At 38.8% G+C, this 14,871-nt stretch overlaps 1 protein-coding gene across 1 annotated transcript; it reads left to right on the top strand.

Moving 5' to 3' along the window:
* The first annotated feature begins 171 nt into the window (after positions 1-171).
* LOC107083340 (protein FAM131A-like) lies at positions 172-10,876 on the top strand. Its single transcript, XM_015372479.1, has 5 exons — positions 172-456; positions 3,953-4,064; positions 4,148-4,330; positions 9,701-9,835; positions 9,970-10,876. Exons 2-5 carry the CDS (start codon positions 3,974-3,976, stop codon positions 10,488-10,490), a joined length of 930 nt encoding a protein of 309 aa, XP_015227965.1. The 5' UTR covers positions 172-456; positions 3,953-3,973; the 3' UTR covers positions 10,491-10,876.
* Positions 10,877-14,871: the final 3,995 nt, after the last annotated feature.

Consider the following 14,871-nt stretch of genomic DNA (forward strand, 5'->3'; position numbering starts at 1 on the left):
TAATTTTCCACACACAGACTATCCTGTATGTGTGTATAAATGTTTTTTTCCTAGTTGTTTACTGAGCGACTGCAGATGTCTGAAGCCGTCTGACAGCAGCATGTAGCAGTGATTGTTGGACTGAATCTGCAGCTTTCTGGATCTTTGGAGGCACATAGAGGAGGAGGTGGGGGCGGAGAGGAGACGGCACCGCCTTGCGCTGATGACGCTCGCCATCGGGAGACATTTGGACATCCTTCAGCCTATATGCAACCCATACACAGACCAACAAATGGTGCGCCGTAGCTGGGGGGGATGAAGCGCAGCCTGTGAACCTTGGAGTTACGGACATGTTTCGGTCGCTGTAGCGCCTCTGCTTCGCCGCAGCTGGAGAACAAACCACTCGGTATCATCTGTTGATCGGATCGGGAGACAATTAAGCGCAATAACCATGAGCCGCCGCGGTCACACTTCCAGGTAGGTGGCCGAGAAAAAGAGGAGCAGCTGTGATGGGAATAAGAAGGAAGCTCATAAAGGAGATCTGTTTTATCTGGTGCAGGTATGGAGCTATTGGTATGCAGATTGAGACTTCACAGGCTTCTGCTCATCTTTCCATCGTTTTATTTCCACTCCATCATAATTGCAGACTGCAGAGCTGCGCTCATCAATGGCGGATTGATGCGTTATTCAGCTGTGAGCGTCTCGCTTCTGCTGCTTGAATGCACCATTTCCAGGAGGGGAAAAAAAAAAAGAAAAACCCTCAATAAGTGTGCATTCTGCACTGCAGCTTCACTTCATTCACAGAGCTGCGGGCAAAGTGGCTTCATCCTCCCACTTGTTGGTCATAGAAGTCAAAATCAGTGTCCAGAGGTGCCAGGAGGAAGGGCATTTGTCTGAGAGGGTATTTAAGGTAGATGGGGAGAAATGATGCAGAAAACAAGTGGGTTTTTTTTTTTTTGCTGCAGTCACAAATCCAATTTGCTTGGCTTAATTAGCTCAACTGATCAGAGACACTGGGCTCAATCTGCAGTGGGAGGTGATGTGAAGACTCAATAGCATAAACGCATCATACATGTTTTGCCATGTTTATTTTTTCAGCAAATAATTTCATAATTCACTAAAAAGAATTTGCCAGTCTGTAACTTTTAATTAAAATAAAGAAAAGGGCTGGATTTAGGAAAATGTGGTCCTTTATGGAGGAGGGAGGGTGTAAAGCTTTATTCCAAACATGCACAGAACAACTAGGTGGTTGCAATTATAGTTAACTACGGTACCTACCAGACATTGATACAATGGTGGCATCTGTTGGATCTATTTAACACATTTCCTTTAACACTATTGTTTTATGTCTTTGAGCAGGTTAGGACATAATAACTGAAATGCCTAAATACAGCTGTGCTTGAAAGTTTACTTATCCTTCCCTTATAGACAGAAAAACTATCAGTTGCCAGTAAAATAAATTGAAACTGATAAAAGTAATTAGAAATGACAAAAACTCTCTATCGTGCCATTGATTTTGATATATATATCCTGATGATGGAGCTAATGAACAAAGATTTTGATGAGCAACACTGAGGCAATCACTGAAATCAGATGTTTTCTGTAATATTCAGGAAACGTTCAGTAAGACTCCTGCACCTGTTGACAGGGATGTTGCTTCACTGTTCATCAGCAAGGTACTTAAAGGATTTTTATTTTTATATATACATATTTTTTAAATAAAAAATTCAAAATCAGTATTTTATTAAGTTAACACTTAGTACTCGATGTTAGTGCATACATATTGTTTAGCCCGACTACAAACATGTAAAATCCTATCATTTGTGATGAAATATAAAATGCTGGTACAAAACGTTACAAATATAAAGAATATCAAAGGTATCAAATTAAAAAACAGCTAAGCAAAATAAAAATCTTAAAATTAAACATAAGTCTATCAAAAGGTAAAAAAGACCCCTGAAGTTTGAGTAAATATTTCAGTTTTTATTTTTAATTTAAAGATCAACAACTTTGCTTCTCTATGGTCTTTAGAGAGGTTAACTAGTGATGACAATAATGACACGGACCCCTCAGTAAGAGTTTTAATTCCCAAATAATAAACAAAGAACACAGACAAAATTCACTGAAACCTAAATCATTTTAGAAAATATTTAATAATTTAACATTTAAATCTCAAATACACAAGTGGTTTTTCTATTATTTTTATTTAAATTTGAAAAGTAAAAGTTAGAAAATGGGGAAATATTAGGTTCTTTTAGAATAAAAAGAAATAAATCAAATGCAGCATGCCATAAAACATGCTTAATTTCATAGCTTTGACAATTAGTCACACAAATGTCCTGGACAGATTAGGATCCTTGTCAAATTAAAACTTAATATAAAAACTTACATCACCTTAGGAACAAAATAAAACTCATCTTTATTAAAGCAAAAACAATATAATGTATCAAATCATATACAACATTGGTTGTATATGATTTAACATTAAAAGTAAATGTATTTATTTTCTTTATATTTTCATTGTGTTCTCATTTTCATGCTCAACTGAAAAAAGTGAATTTTTTAATTTATTTATTTTCACAAAAAAAGAACTATGACTCAACCAAGTATAAACAAAAGTGTAAGTTTTTAGCCCCAAAATCAAAAATGTGAACTGTGATGTGTGTATTAAATAGGTTACATTTTTGGAAACACTCAGTGTATAAAGGTATTAACTAAAGGTGGATGTCAGAATTTGTCAGGGAGAAATTTGCTGCTTTGCTTCTCTAGTTATTTTAATGAATTTGTTTAAAAAAGACTTTACAAACTAAAGTACATTTCTTTGTACTGTCGATATGTAGATAAAATCAGTACTGCTTTAGTTATGTTTAATGACTGGATTGTTTCACTTCTTTACTTGGCCAAATAACTGACATATCTGCAATCAAATCAAATGAAATATGTAGGAAGCACACAGCGCTGAGCTGTCCGTGGTGCTGAAATCTGTGTCTCTGAATCTCAGGAGGGGGCCTTTCAAAGCTCCACTTCCTTCTGTGTTTGTCAGCATTCAACATGAGCCTTGTCTTATGGGTGTGTTTTTCAAGCTGAATCTCTCCTCTGGGGAGTGTTGACTGTCACCTGAGCTGCTGAAACAGTTTCCACCTTCATATCACTTCCTCATGGATTTCCCCATCTGCCTGTTTGCTCTCATTTTCTGTCATGCTTGACTTCAGAATAAGCCTTTTAGCACCGCCAGAAAGATTTTCTTTCTTAGCTTCTTTAGGAGCCAATCTGCTTAACAATATCTGTTAAGTCATGCATGTTTGCTCCAGGGACATGTCTCCAGCTTGTTAAAAGTTCTAGAAACAGGACATTTTTTTTGTCTCGGTTTAACTGATCTAAATGGCCATGTGGGTTTGCCTTTTGTGGGCAGAGAGTTCATTAGGTAGCAGTATCGGTTTCAATCAGTGGCTTTGCGGTGAGCACGCCCAGCTGGAACTGCTTTACCCACACGCCATATGTCTTCTCAACCCAATGGAGACTGCTGCCCAAGCCCTCTGCTCCCTCCACCCATGACCACTCGAACCGGTTTCACCGGCTTACTGTGGCTTTAGCAGCATCTGTGCAGCAAATTTAGGGCATCGCTGTCTGCTTGTCTGACTGGTTGTTTAGACTAGCAAAGCGGAGCATGGATGTTCAGTTGTGTGAGCTTACAGCACTCTGAAACCTTCTCCGACTGTCTGCCATGACATTCAGCTTTAGGAGGACTGAAAGTATGGAGGGGCAAAGAGTGGAAGAGGTTGGAGAATTTTACACCGAGGTAACAGCTTGTTTTTATTACTGCTGTATATTCATATGTTGTTTTTTAAAAACTGCATATGTAGGGTATGTTGATAAGTTGACACCTTTTTTGCTGAAGTAGATCAAGTAGACCGTGTGCCCTAATGCAGAAAATAATTATGCACTGTATTCTAAAATTCTCTGTTTATTACAGGTGAGATTTAAAGAGGGTGAAATGATTCCGAAGTCAGGAAAATCTCCAGCAGACTCCAGGAAAAGTGTCGGCATCCATGAATTTGCGGCGCTTGCCAGATCATCACTAAATGGTGAGAAAACTTTTTTTGATTCTATTATCAAACAATGGAGTTACAAATATGGTTTCTGACCTCTACATCTCTGTTTCATCCAGGCATCTCTCAGGCAGTGAGGGACCATGTGACAAAACCCACTTCCCTGGCTCAGGGCCGGGTGGCCCACCTCATAGAGTGGAAAGGGTGGCCTAAACCTACAGGTCCTCCACCAGGAGCCCACTCCCAGTTCAACTCTTACTGTCGTCTGACTGAAGGGGAGAAGGAGGCTCGGTTTGCTGCAGGTATTCACCACTTTTCCCCGCTCTGACCCTCAGAGAAACAAGAGGGTTTCCTAGTTCAAATTTAGTTTTTTAAAGTAAACTAGTTACATGTCTATCTGGGTGTACATGTGCATCCCGTTACTTAGCATGGTTTTAACTACAGCATCATCTCGTGACCGGCGCCCACCTTCTGTCATGAGACTAATCCCTTCAAAACTCCTGTTTCCTCGTGGAAGGCCCCACCCTGTGGCAGGATCCGTTGGCCACTGGCTTGTCTTAGCAGCAGATGGTGGCCTATTAGACACACACTCTCAGAACACTTCACTGCCCACCAACGGTACAGCAGCGCTTGTTGTTTTTGCTGTGACTCATCCTTTCTGGCGCCGGTGACATCGCTGCAGCTTGATGAGGAGATAATGTGAGGGGGAGGAGAGCAGGGAGCAGACGAAGCAAGCGTACATCACATGCATTATGAAGTCTCTTCTTCTTGATAGCCTAATTAACGCAGCAAAATGCCTAAGGTTACCTCACTGCGAGCATTTAAAACTAAAAGCAGTGACAGAGTTATTGTTTTTCCTTTTACTGGCAGCTGATTACGTCTGTGCCACTTTCAAGGCAACCAGAGGATTATTATCTAATATTATATATTAACAGAATATGATCATATTCTGTTAATAGACTATCTTTAAACAGTAACCATGAACTTCTCTGAATAATGAAATGAAAATTTGAATGCTGAGAAAACAATGTGAGCTTTAAAAGATTTCACTTCTAAGTCTAATAAAATAAGTGATCACTCAAACACAATCATGTAAAAATAATAAAAAAGGTAGTTTAGCATATTCTGTTTTATTTTTATATATATATATATATATATATATATATATATATATATATATATATATATATATATATATTTGAATAGTTTTTTTTTTTATCAATATCAGACTTAAAGCAATTCTTTAAACTGGTGGGTCCTGCGACTTCATCGTTCATTTGACTATCTATACTGTACAGACATTCAACCTGCAGAAGAAATAAATTACTAAAATAAAGACATCAAATAAGGGTTAAAATAATTATTTCTTTATTTTAAACAAGTCAGTCACGCTGGTAATTACCTAACATAGTGGCAAATGTTGGCTGGTTGTTTTATTTAACCATATAGAGATATTTCTGAAAAAGTTTAAAGCACAGATGCTTGCAACATTAAACAATTGGTCCTAAACTTATTAGCTTTAACCAATTAGATAACTGATAAAGCCGGTCTGTAAAAGTCTTGCTGTAGCACCAATATACCTTATTTATCTCTCAGAAAGAAATATTTATTAAATCTAACCACAATGGATTGTATCCTAGATTATTCAGTGCTAGGAAGAAATATTTTCCCTCTCACAGATATCTTTTTTTTTTTCTTGCACAATTACATTTTTTACATTGTCATACAGATCTTAAGTCACACTACATCACCTGGGTCCTTTTTTTTTTTTTTTTTTTTTTTTAAAAAAAAGGCTCTTTAAAAAAAAAAAAAATGAGTCCAGAAAAGTTCAGCTATGGTTCCAAACAGGTCTAGCCTTCTCCTATTCTCACTCAGGGTAAGCTCTGTCGCCTAGCAACGGTGACTGTTGACGCACAAAGCAGTCAAAGAATGGATGCTGAACTTCTCACTTCTGTTCCGTATGATCATTTCATTTTTGGGGATCTTCAGCAGGAGTACTGTTGTCACAGATATCAGATTGTAGTTTCCACTCTGCAGATATTTATAATCTGTGCCAAACCCATTTACACAGGGACAGATAAAATCTTTCAATAAACCAAACATTACCCGCCACATATATGACTCAATAACCATTTTCATTCATTTCAGTGGAACTATTCACATACTTGTATTATGTTAAACTCGTACTCAAACTCGTCGTCTCCCGCTTTATCCGGAACCGGATCGCGGGGGCAGCAGACTAAGCAGAGACTCCCAGACTTCCCTCTCCGCAGACACCTCCTCCAGATCTCTTGGGGGAAGCCCTAGGCGCTCCCAACAGACTAAACTGACTTGCAATATTCACCATTGTTCGGCACCATTTCCCTTCTTCTTCTGAGCATGGAGCAGCTATCTTGGTTGGACTCGCAATGAATCATGTGATGCACTAGGCTATGGAGGATGCAATGGTCCTGTCCTTCCAACTGGACGCTTAGAAGGCTGCATGTTGGCTGCATACGAGGGAGTCTTTGAATCTGAACAGACCATGGCTCCATGCTGTAACACAATTGGCAGACAAATCTGGCCTTAGGTGGACGCAGCTGCCGGATTCGAACACAGCAACAGACTTCTCAGCAGCCATCAAGTGCTGCGGATGGCTGATTCAATTAAATCAGGAGTGTGGAAGCAAGGAGACACCTAAGACTCACAGGCCACTGGTACTTGAGAAACAGGATTGAGAACCACTGCTTATGAAATCTGACTCAAAATACGGTAGGTCATAAAATAGCCTAAACGGTCTCAAAGAGAAACAATAGTCAATAAAAAAAAGATAATAATAATAATTTAAGAACAGATAAAATCAGGGTTTCTGACAACTATTGATGTGGAACGAGCTCTGATGAAATTCATGGTTAAAAAGTGAGAAAGAAAAAATATTCCACAGACTGATGAGGCAAAAGTAAATAGGCATTGAAAAGGTTTTAGTTCCAGTGCCCTGAAAACCTAAATGGCCCAATGAAACTGATGAACAGATGAGACCTGCAGAAATCCTGAAAGCAAATGCCATAATGTTGGTTGGTCTTATGTTGATCATAAGACTAAGTTTCTAAATCTTGGTTATCCAAAGAGATATTGATGTAGTGCTGCCCAAAGTCGGCCTTTGAGCGTCTGAAGAAGGATTTCTTAACCCTGGTCCCCAAGGCCCAGTGTCCTACATGTTTTAGGTGCTTCCCTGCCACCATAAACCTGTCCTGGCTGAAAAGATAATTACCAGGCTTTTGCAGCATTTGAGGGCTGTTGAGGAGAAAAGGCAGTCATTCGAATCAGGTGTGCTTGAGTAGAGACACATCTAAAACATGAAGGACAGTTGGCCCTGGGAACCAGGGTTAAGAACCCCTGGTCTAGAGGTTTCCCTGCTTCGGCACAGCTGATTCTGATGATTGCAGTTCAGTGAAATCTTGTTAATCAACTATCAGTAGAAATCAGCTGTGCTGAAGCAGGGAAACCTCTAAAACCTGCAGGACAGCGGCCCTCAGGGCTGACTTGGGGAGTCCTGCTCTAAGGGATACACGACCAGGTCCACTCAAAAAATCTGATTAAAAAAAAGAATAGCTTTTGGAGAGGCTGTGTCAAAGAATAATCTTCAGTGAGGAAAATTTAGAATTATTCTTCAAAGGAGAGTGACTCAGTTTCGATCCCCATTGTTGTAAAGGAGTCTCTACCTGTTATTTACAAAAGCCTGCAAATCAGCTGATGTCAACAGAGGTGCCGCTACCAAATATTAGATTATCAGTCAATAATTTTTTCTAAATCGGACCAGGTTGGTTTAAAGAGCTTTACTATTAAATAAATAATCATCTGAAAATGGTTTTATAAAGATGTATTTGATAAAGAATTCAGATGTGATTTATCAGTAAAAGCTGTGGACAAGAGAACCAGTCTGTTTTCACAGTATTGTATGTTGCACAGACAACTTAGAACAGCTTTGATTCTTTTTTTATTAATACAAAGTAATCCTCTCTTCTCTTGTATGTTTGCTGTTTTATATATATAAGGGACATTTATCCAAAATGCTGCATGCCAAGTTAGCTGGGGCAGACCAATTAGAGACGTCCTGGTGCTTTGAGAAGCATTATGGTGTCTGTTCCCCGTTAATGTATTTAGGTTCATATATAGAAATCATGTTCTATGTGTGATGTAATAGGTAATAGCAAATAATAATAGCAAAACTGCATTTTAGGGAACTTCATCAGGAGTCAGCCTATTTACTTCTTTCTAAAACTCCCTTTGTCATTCAGAAATACAGTGAACAAAAATATAAAATGTTCTGGGACAAATTACAAAGAGTTTTATGAATATTTGGGTTATAAAATACATAGAAACTGAAAATATATTTGCAGTAATTACTGACCTTCATATCGGCATTTCCAACATTTTGGTATGGCCGTTTGTTGCAGATTGACAATCCTTTAAAAATTATAGGGGTCAAATTGAGGAATCTGAATTTTCAGTGTCAGTCAAGGACAGTTTACTTGTTATTCCACCAGCCCCATCTTGCAGAGCAACACATTTTCTTCGCATGGAGTTGATCAGATTTTCTATGGTGGCCTGTGCAATGTTATTCTATTGCTTGGAATTGGAACATGGTCACGTCCATCCAGAACATCCCAAAGAAGCTCTATTGGGGACATGTACGGCAATATGCAGGCCAGTCCAAAACCTTAATGTGCTCTGTTTGAAGGAATTCTATGTAGATGTACATGAGGTCTGGCATGGTCATGTTGAAAGGAGATGTGATGCTGGCACACAAAAGGCAAAAAATAGGGGTGAGAATCTTGTCCTGATATCTTTCTGCATTAAGGTTCCCTTCAATAAAGCGTAATGGTAATTGATGTGTGTATGTGATGCCTGACCATATCATAATGCCACCACCTCCATGGGCAACCCCTGGGCATAACTTCCTTTCTTCCTCTGACTTACACTGCAGAGAGCTCCCCGATACTTAGATGAGAATATTTTGGGGGGATTTATTTAAAGGAGCTTTTTGTTTTTAAGAAATTCTATTCCAAGATTTAAACATCTCATAAATCTTTGTTAGATGAGCTTAAAGGATTAGCTGTGCACAAATAAGTCCTTTTTGGAAGAGTGGCATAATAATTCCCATTTGCAGTTTTTCAGAGCCATGTAAGAGACACATGAAACATCGAAAAAAGCACTGTGGTCAGATTAGAGCAAAATTATATTTCGTGTACTACATGTAAAATTCAATAAGTAGTGGTAAGGTAACAGTGTAACACACCATCCCCTCACTGAAACCCTGAGGTTGCAGCATCATGCTCTGGGAATGATTTTTATCTCTGGGAATAGGGAAGCTAGTCCGAGTTTATGTAAAGATGTAATACAGAAATACCATGGAGGAAAACCTTCTTACTATGAAGTAGTATTGAGACTGGAACGGAGGATCCCCAGGGCTGATTGAATTCATATGTATTAGTGAAAATGGTTCAGTCAAATTCTAGACATAGATCCATAAAAAATCAATGGCAAGACTGAATATTGTAAAAATATTGTAACTGTACCATAATAGTCCTGAAAGTCTACTAAGCCTTAATTTGACCTTTACCCAGAAGAGTCATGGCCCAGAGGGCGTCGGTGATGTCACGCTTACATTGACTAAGCTTTATTTCTGCTAGGAGTGGCTGAGCAATTCGCCATCGCTGAGGCCAAGCTGCGTGCTTGGGCATCTCTAGATGATGATGATGAGGATGACTTCAACTATGAAGAATCCCACACCAATGCAGAGACCACCATGTCCACAGAGAGTCCAGGTATCCATCATCCTCATATCATATAACGCTCACTGTTTTCATGTGTCACTACTGACAAAGTGCTCATCTTCTCATTTTCTGCACCCATAGTTCCTCGCACCCATGTTTAGATGTTCTGTTTAATGCTTTCTCAGACGCTGCTGTGTCCGAACCCATCAGTGGAGTGCCATGCCACCATGAGACTCAAGGCGTCAAGGTGCCACCATCTATCGGCCCCGTAGGCTGGATCAGCGGCAGTGGCGGCAGCAGCGGCCCTTTCCAGGAGAGGCCTCCTACTAATAACGACCTACAGAGCGACTCGCCTACTTCCCGCAGCAGCTGCATGTGTCCATTCTTGGAGGAAGATGAAGAACGGCTGAATGGTCTGGTGGAGCAACAACACAGCGATGTTTGCTTCCACAGCAAGCCGGAGTGGAGGGCCCGAAACAGGAGCAGCAGGTTTGACTCCTGCTACTCCACCTCTCACTCTGAGTCCCCTGGAGAGGAGGATGAGGAGGACGAGGAGGAGGAAGGCAGCGTGTTTCATGAGGTGCGAGTTTGGCACTGCAGCCCCAGAGGCTTCTTCTCTGACCGGAGGTCTTCCGGAGTGGCATCTTTTGACGAGGAGGAGGAGAGGGAGGAGGTAGAGGAAGAGAAGAAGGAGTATTTGATGTGATGTGTCGTCTCTGTTTATGTCTTTCTGAGTCGGTGTTGATTCTGATATGACATAGATCTATTCCGATTACAATGTGAACCTTCTTTTTCTTTTCTCTCCATCTCTCCTCCACTGGGAGCTTTTCATCCCTCACCCCTCCAGGCCTTTCTCTGACCTCCTTTCACAGGTTATCGCTGCCATAAAAAAGTATACATGTCAGAGAGTTCAATGGGGACGTAAAGCTGTTGTTCAAACCGAGTTTTGTACATTTTGGTGAAGAGTCAATGTGCTGTTCATTTGTCAGTTTTCTATGGATGTTTTGTAGTGTGATTTATTTTCCAGGTCATGCTGTGTCCCATGGGTTTGATATGGAAAGCATGAGTGTCCTGCATATATAAATATATGATTTTTGAAACAAAAATGACTGGTGGTACTTTCTTTTGCCCCTGCAGCAAAAAAAAAAACAACAACAAAACAACACAGCACAAACTAAAACACACAATACAAAAAAAGGAAAGAAATTCTCAGTGTTTTCGATAATTTTATTTTTCTTTAAATGTTTTCATTCATGTACAAAAACAATCTCATGTTCTCTGAAAAATAACAATGGCAGCTGAGCTCCAAGTGTGCAACCCTCCTATGTACAACAGCATGTAAATGACTCATCTGTGTATTTCTTTATGTACAACGCATATACAGGCCAGTGTACTATAAAGGGAGATACTACAGATTTATTGCTTAACTAGATACGCTGTAAATGAGCTCAGATCCTGTCAACTTTTAATTTCTTATAAATGACCTAATAATGCAAGCATTACTAAATGTTCCATATGCAATCAAAACGTTTAGATATTTATTGCAGCAACAAAGAATTAAGCCTGATTTACAGCTGACTAGGCATGGGCCAGTAACAAGTTATAAAACTACTATAAGTTTCAAATGATATTAATTAGATGCTAAGAAGTGCTACAATGATTTTTGTTTTTGTTTTGTTATCTCTTTGGAGCATAGAGTAATGGAGCACTGACCCCACCTGTTGCTCTCCTGAAGGTGTATCGCAGTAAATTAACATTTCAGGTCAAAAGTTATCCATCTGCGATGTTGTTAAAAATAATTTATTTTAGTTTTCTTGTCATTGCGTAATGCTTTATCCAGGATCGGGTCTTGAGGGCAGAAGTTTTAGCAGAGATGCCCAGACCATCTTTTCTGCAGTTCAGTTTATTCATATAGTGCTGATTCTCATCCTCAAGGCACTTTAGAGATCATACAGTCAGAATGGTCTGGACCAGGGGTCTGCAACCCTAACAATCCAAAGAGACATTTTTATATTCAGAACAGCTAATAAAGATCGTTTATATTCAATATCTACCAAAGACTTTTACTTTCGTTAAATAGTCACCACACTATTTCAAATTTTAGACTTTAAAATGAGGGAATGGGTTGCTGAAATATTTTGATGTGGTCAAAAAAACATTTTTCCAACTTAAAAAAGATCAAGCATATATTTCTAGTAAATGCCAAGTTGTTTTGGAAATGCAGTTGGTAGAAAATGCTAACTACAACACTAACCAGCATCTGTTCGCTGTCTCTTCATCATTGTTTAGCCAAACTGATGAAGCGTCATTGTCGAGTGTCTATAGAGCTACAGGTTGCAGACTTCTGGCCTAGATACTTCCTGCAGCTCCTTTAGGGCAAGCCTGAGGCTTTCCAAGGCCAGTTGATAGAGATGGTTCGGTGCTAGACTGCATGCTTACAGTGAAACATGCCTGGAACATCTCCCTAGGGAAGCATCCAAAACAAATGGCAGACTTCTCAGCTGACTCTCGATAAGGAGGAGCAGCGGCTCTACTCCAAGCCCCTCCCTAAACACTGAGTTCCTTAAGTTCTTTAAGGGAGTGTCCACCTATGCAATTTCAACCACTTGTATCCACTTTAGATCAAGTAAGTAAAAGGTATTAAGGAATTTCTCACAGCATATAAAATCATTAAAGTGTCACGAATAACCAATTCAAAATGTATTTCCCAATAGAACTATTGCATCCAGGCTTACACGGTTATGGGGAAGACTTCTGACTGGACAGTGTATTGATGGAAAGTTGAGTGTAAGGCAAAGCCTTAATGAATGGTTTGGGGCAGATTGCGTTCACTGCAGCTGGAGTCAGATAAGCACCATTAACAGAGGTATCCAGGCATGAGCTACAACTTTAACATCCCTTGTGTTGACCCACTCCTGAATCAGAAAAAAATTGTGTTCTTACTTGGCCAAGGAAAAAAAAAAGGGCTGGCCTGTTGCTAAGTGGTCCAAGGTCTTTTATGAGTAGATTTTGTGTTTAATTTGTAAATCAAGAGGGGTGGAGAAGCACAAAATCAAATTTGCCAGAGGTTAGCTGTGATGTCAGGGATGTTTTGGGAACCACTTCATCTCTGTGTGTTGGTCAACTGTTTTAATCAAGTCCAAAGGTAGTGCGGATATCTTTGAGAAAATTATTGGATGCTTCATCTTTCTCAGTGCTGACAAACCTAATGGAGATTTAGAGCAATGGAGCAGTTTTTCATGCAAAAAAGAGAAACAAATATTTAATTTGTAAACTGAAAGGATTTACTCTCAGAAGGGAAACATTTCTAAAATTAAAAATTTTACAAATTTGTTGGCCTTATCTATTTACTGCATTAAGAATTTGAAAAAAATCACCAAAATATTTAATTACTTCTTCCAAATTTTCCCTTTTTAAAGTGACATACATAAGTAAATTGTCATTACCAGGTTTTAATTAATCGAACTAAACCTCTAAAATAAGAAAAATTCCGCTGATATCTTTTTATTAGTGGAAAACATGGACAATCATCAGGTGGAAATTATTTTAATGCAGCCGTTAAAGTAGAATAGCCACCTGAGCAGACAGTCTGACTAATGATTCGTTTTATGTCCTCCAGTGTCAGTCACTACAGCGAAAAACGACAAAAATATTCAAGACTTATTGTCTGACATAACCCTTGAATAATAGATCTTAATTTAGCACAGCTTTATAATATTTTACTTCAAACTATGCATATAATCTATATATGCAGCCACATGATACATGTTTCTAAATTCATATTATGGTATGAATTATTGTTTTGTTTTTTAAACCCAGATAAAATGTTATTTTGTTAGTCAGGGTAAAAAAAAAATCTCTTACTGGCCCATACCTGCTGCAGCCATTTCACAAAGGATTGAAAAAAAAAAAAATCTTAAAATGAGTTAAAGCTGAAGACATCCATAAAAAGTATTCACAGTTTGACTTTAAAAAGCTGTTAAGGCTTTGTACAGCAGTTAAACCTCTGCTTCAGAAATCTGACAGGATCAAATGTACTCTATCTGAAGGAGACATTTATTTGAATACCCACAGACCACACAAAGAAGATCATTTGCAAGTGTTTATCTGCGCTCGCTCTGTACAACAGCCTGAAAATGGTATAGCCAGGCCCCTAATTTATCATGCACTTTAAACTCACACAGAGCAGCAAAAGATGTAGGGATGATGAAACGGATTCTCTGTGGGAACAGCTGCTGTAAAGCCAAATAAGTCCCCAGCAGCAGCCAGTATAACATGGTAATTACAATGCACTTTGCTGATAGTTAGAGCCCTGTTTTCAGCTGTAGGGATCGTTGGAAGCTGCCTTTGTCACTATTTCAACAGATCCCAGGAGGATTGTTAAGGGGCTGATCCATAGACCATTATGTGATATCATAATAAAGATAAATGCTGATGACAATATACCCTAAATAAGGCTGTAATTACCCTTTACTGCATCGTTAAAATAAATATATTGCTTTTCTTTTGACATTTAAACCAATAACATATCTAATTAGTCATTGACGATGGCCCCTCTTAGATATACTTGTGCATTACTCATAAATAGGTAGTTTAATCAATACCATCCTGTGCTTATTGGAATAATGTTCTTGTTTTTTTCTGTGCTTTTAGTATTATTCGTTTTTTCCATTTTTCAGCTTGCATCATTCACACGGGGGCTTAGATCCTTTGGTTCTTTTTTCTGCTTTCCCGTTTATAGGGTCTTATTCTGCAGATCTAAATGTAGAAGCCTGGACCAGGTTTAATTTTCTCCTTGCCAACACACATACAAAAACATTAAACTGTAAAGCTGGTGTTGTTATACCTTACTCTCCACAAATCTCATTTTAGAGACTCAACAAACTACAAGTATGCTAAAATGAGAAGATGGTGCTTCATGGCTCATGGAGTGGATACAAATACAGCAGCAGAGGATGCTTATTGAGTTTTGGATTTAAATGTGGACGTTCCTCTTACAAATTTATCACATATCAGTTAAGTGACATTCCCTGAAAATGAAAAAAAAAAAAAAAAGATAAAACAAACATACATATATACACATACAC

This window comes from Cyprinodon variegatus, unplaced genomic scaffold (genome assembly GCF_000732505.1).
Source record: "Cyprinodon variegatus isolate N-32 unplaced genomic scaffold, C_variegatus-1.0 Scaffold73, whole genome shotgun sequence".
Lineage (NCBI taxonomy): Eukaryota > Metazoa > Chordata > Actinopteri > Cyprinodontiformes > Cyprinodontidae > Cyprinodon > Cyprinodon variegatus.

What these genes read in the sequence shown, in the direction of transcription:
- LOC107083340 (XM_015372479.1), top strand. Translation starts at nt 3,974, where the DNA reads ATGATTCCGAAGTCAGGAAAATCTCCAGCAGACTCCAGGAAAAGTGTC. An exon ending in TGCCAGATCATCACTAAATG is followed by an intron (nt 4,065 to 4,147) that starts GTGAGAAAACTT and finishes TGTTTCATCCAG; the next exon opens with GCATCTCTCAGGCAGTGAGG. An exon ending in CATGTCCACAGAGAGTCCAG is followed by an intron (nt 9,836 to 9,969) that starts GTATCCATCATC and finishes ATGCTTTCTCAG; the next exon opens with ACGCTGCTGTGTCCGAACCC.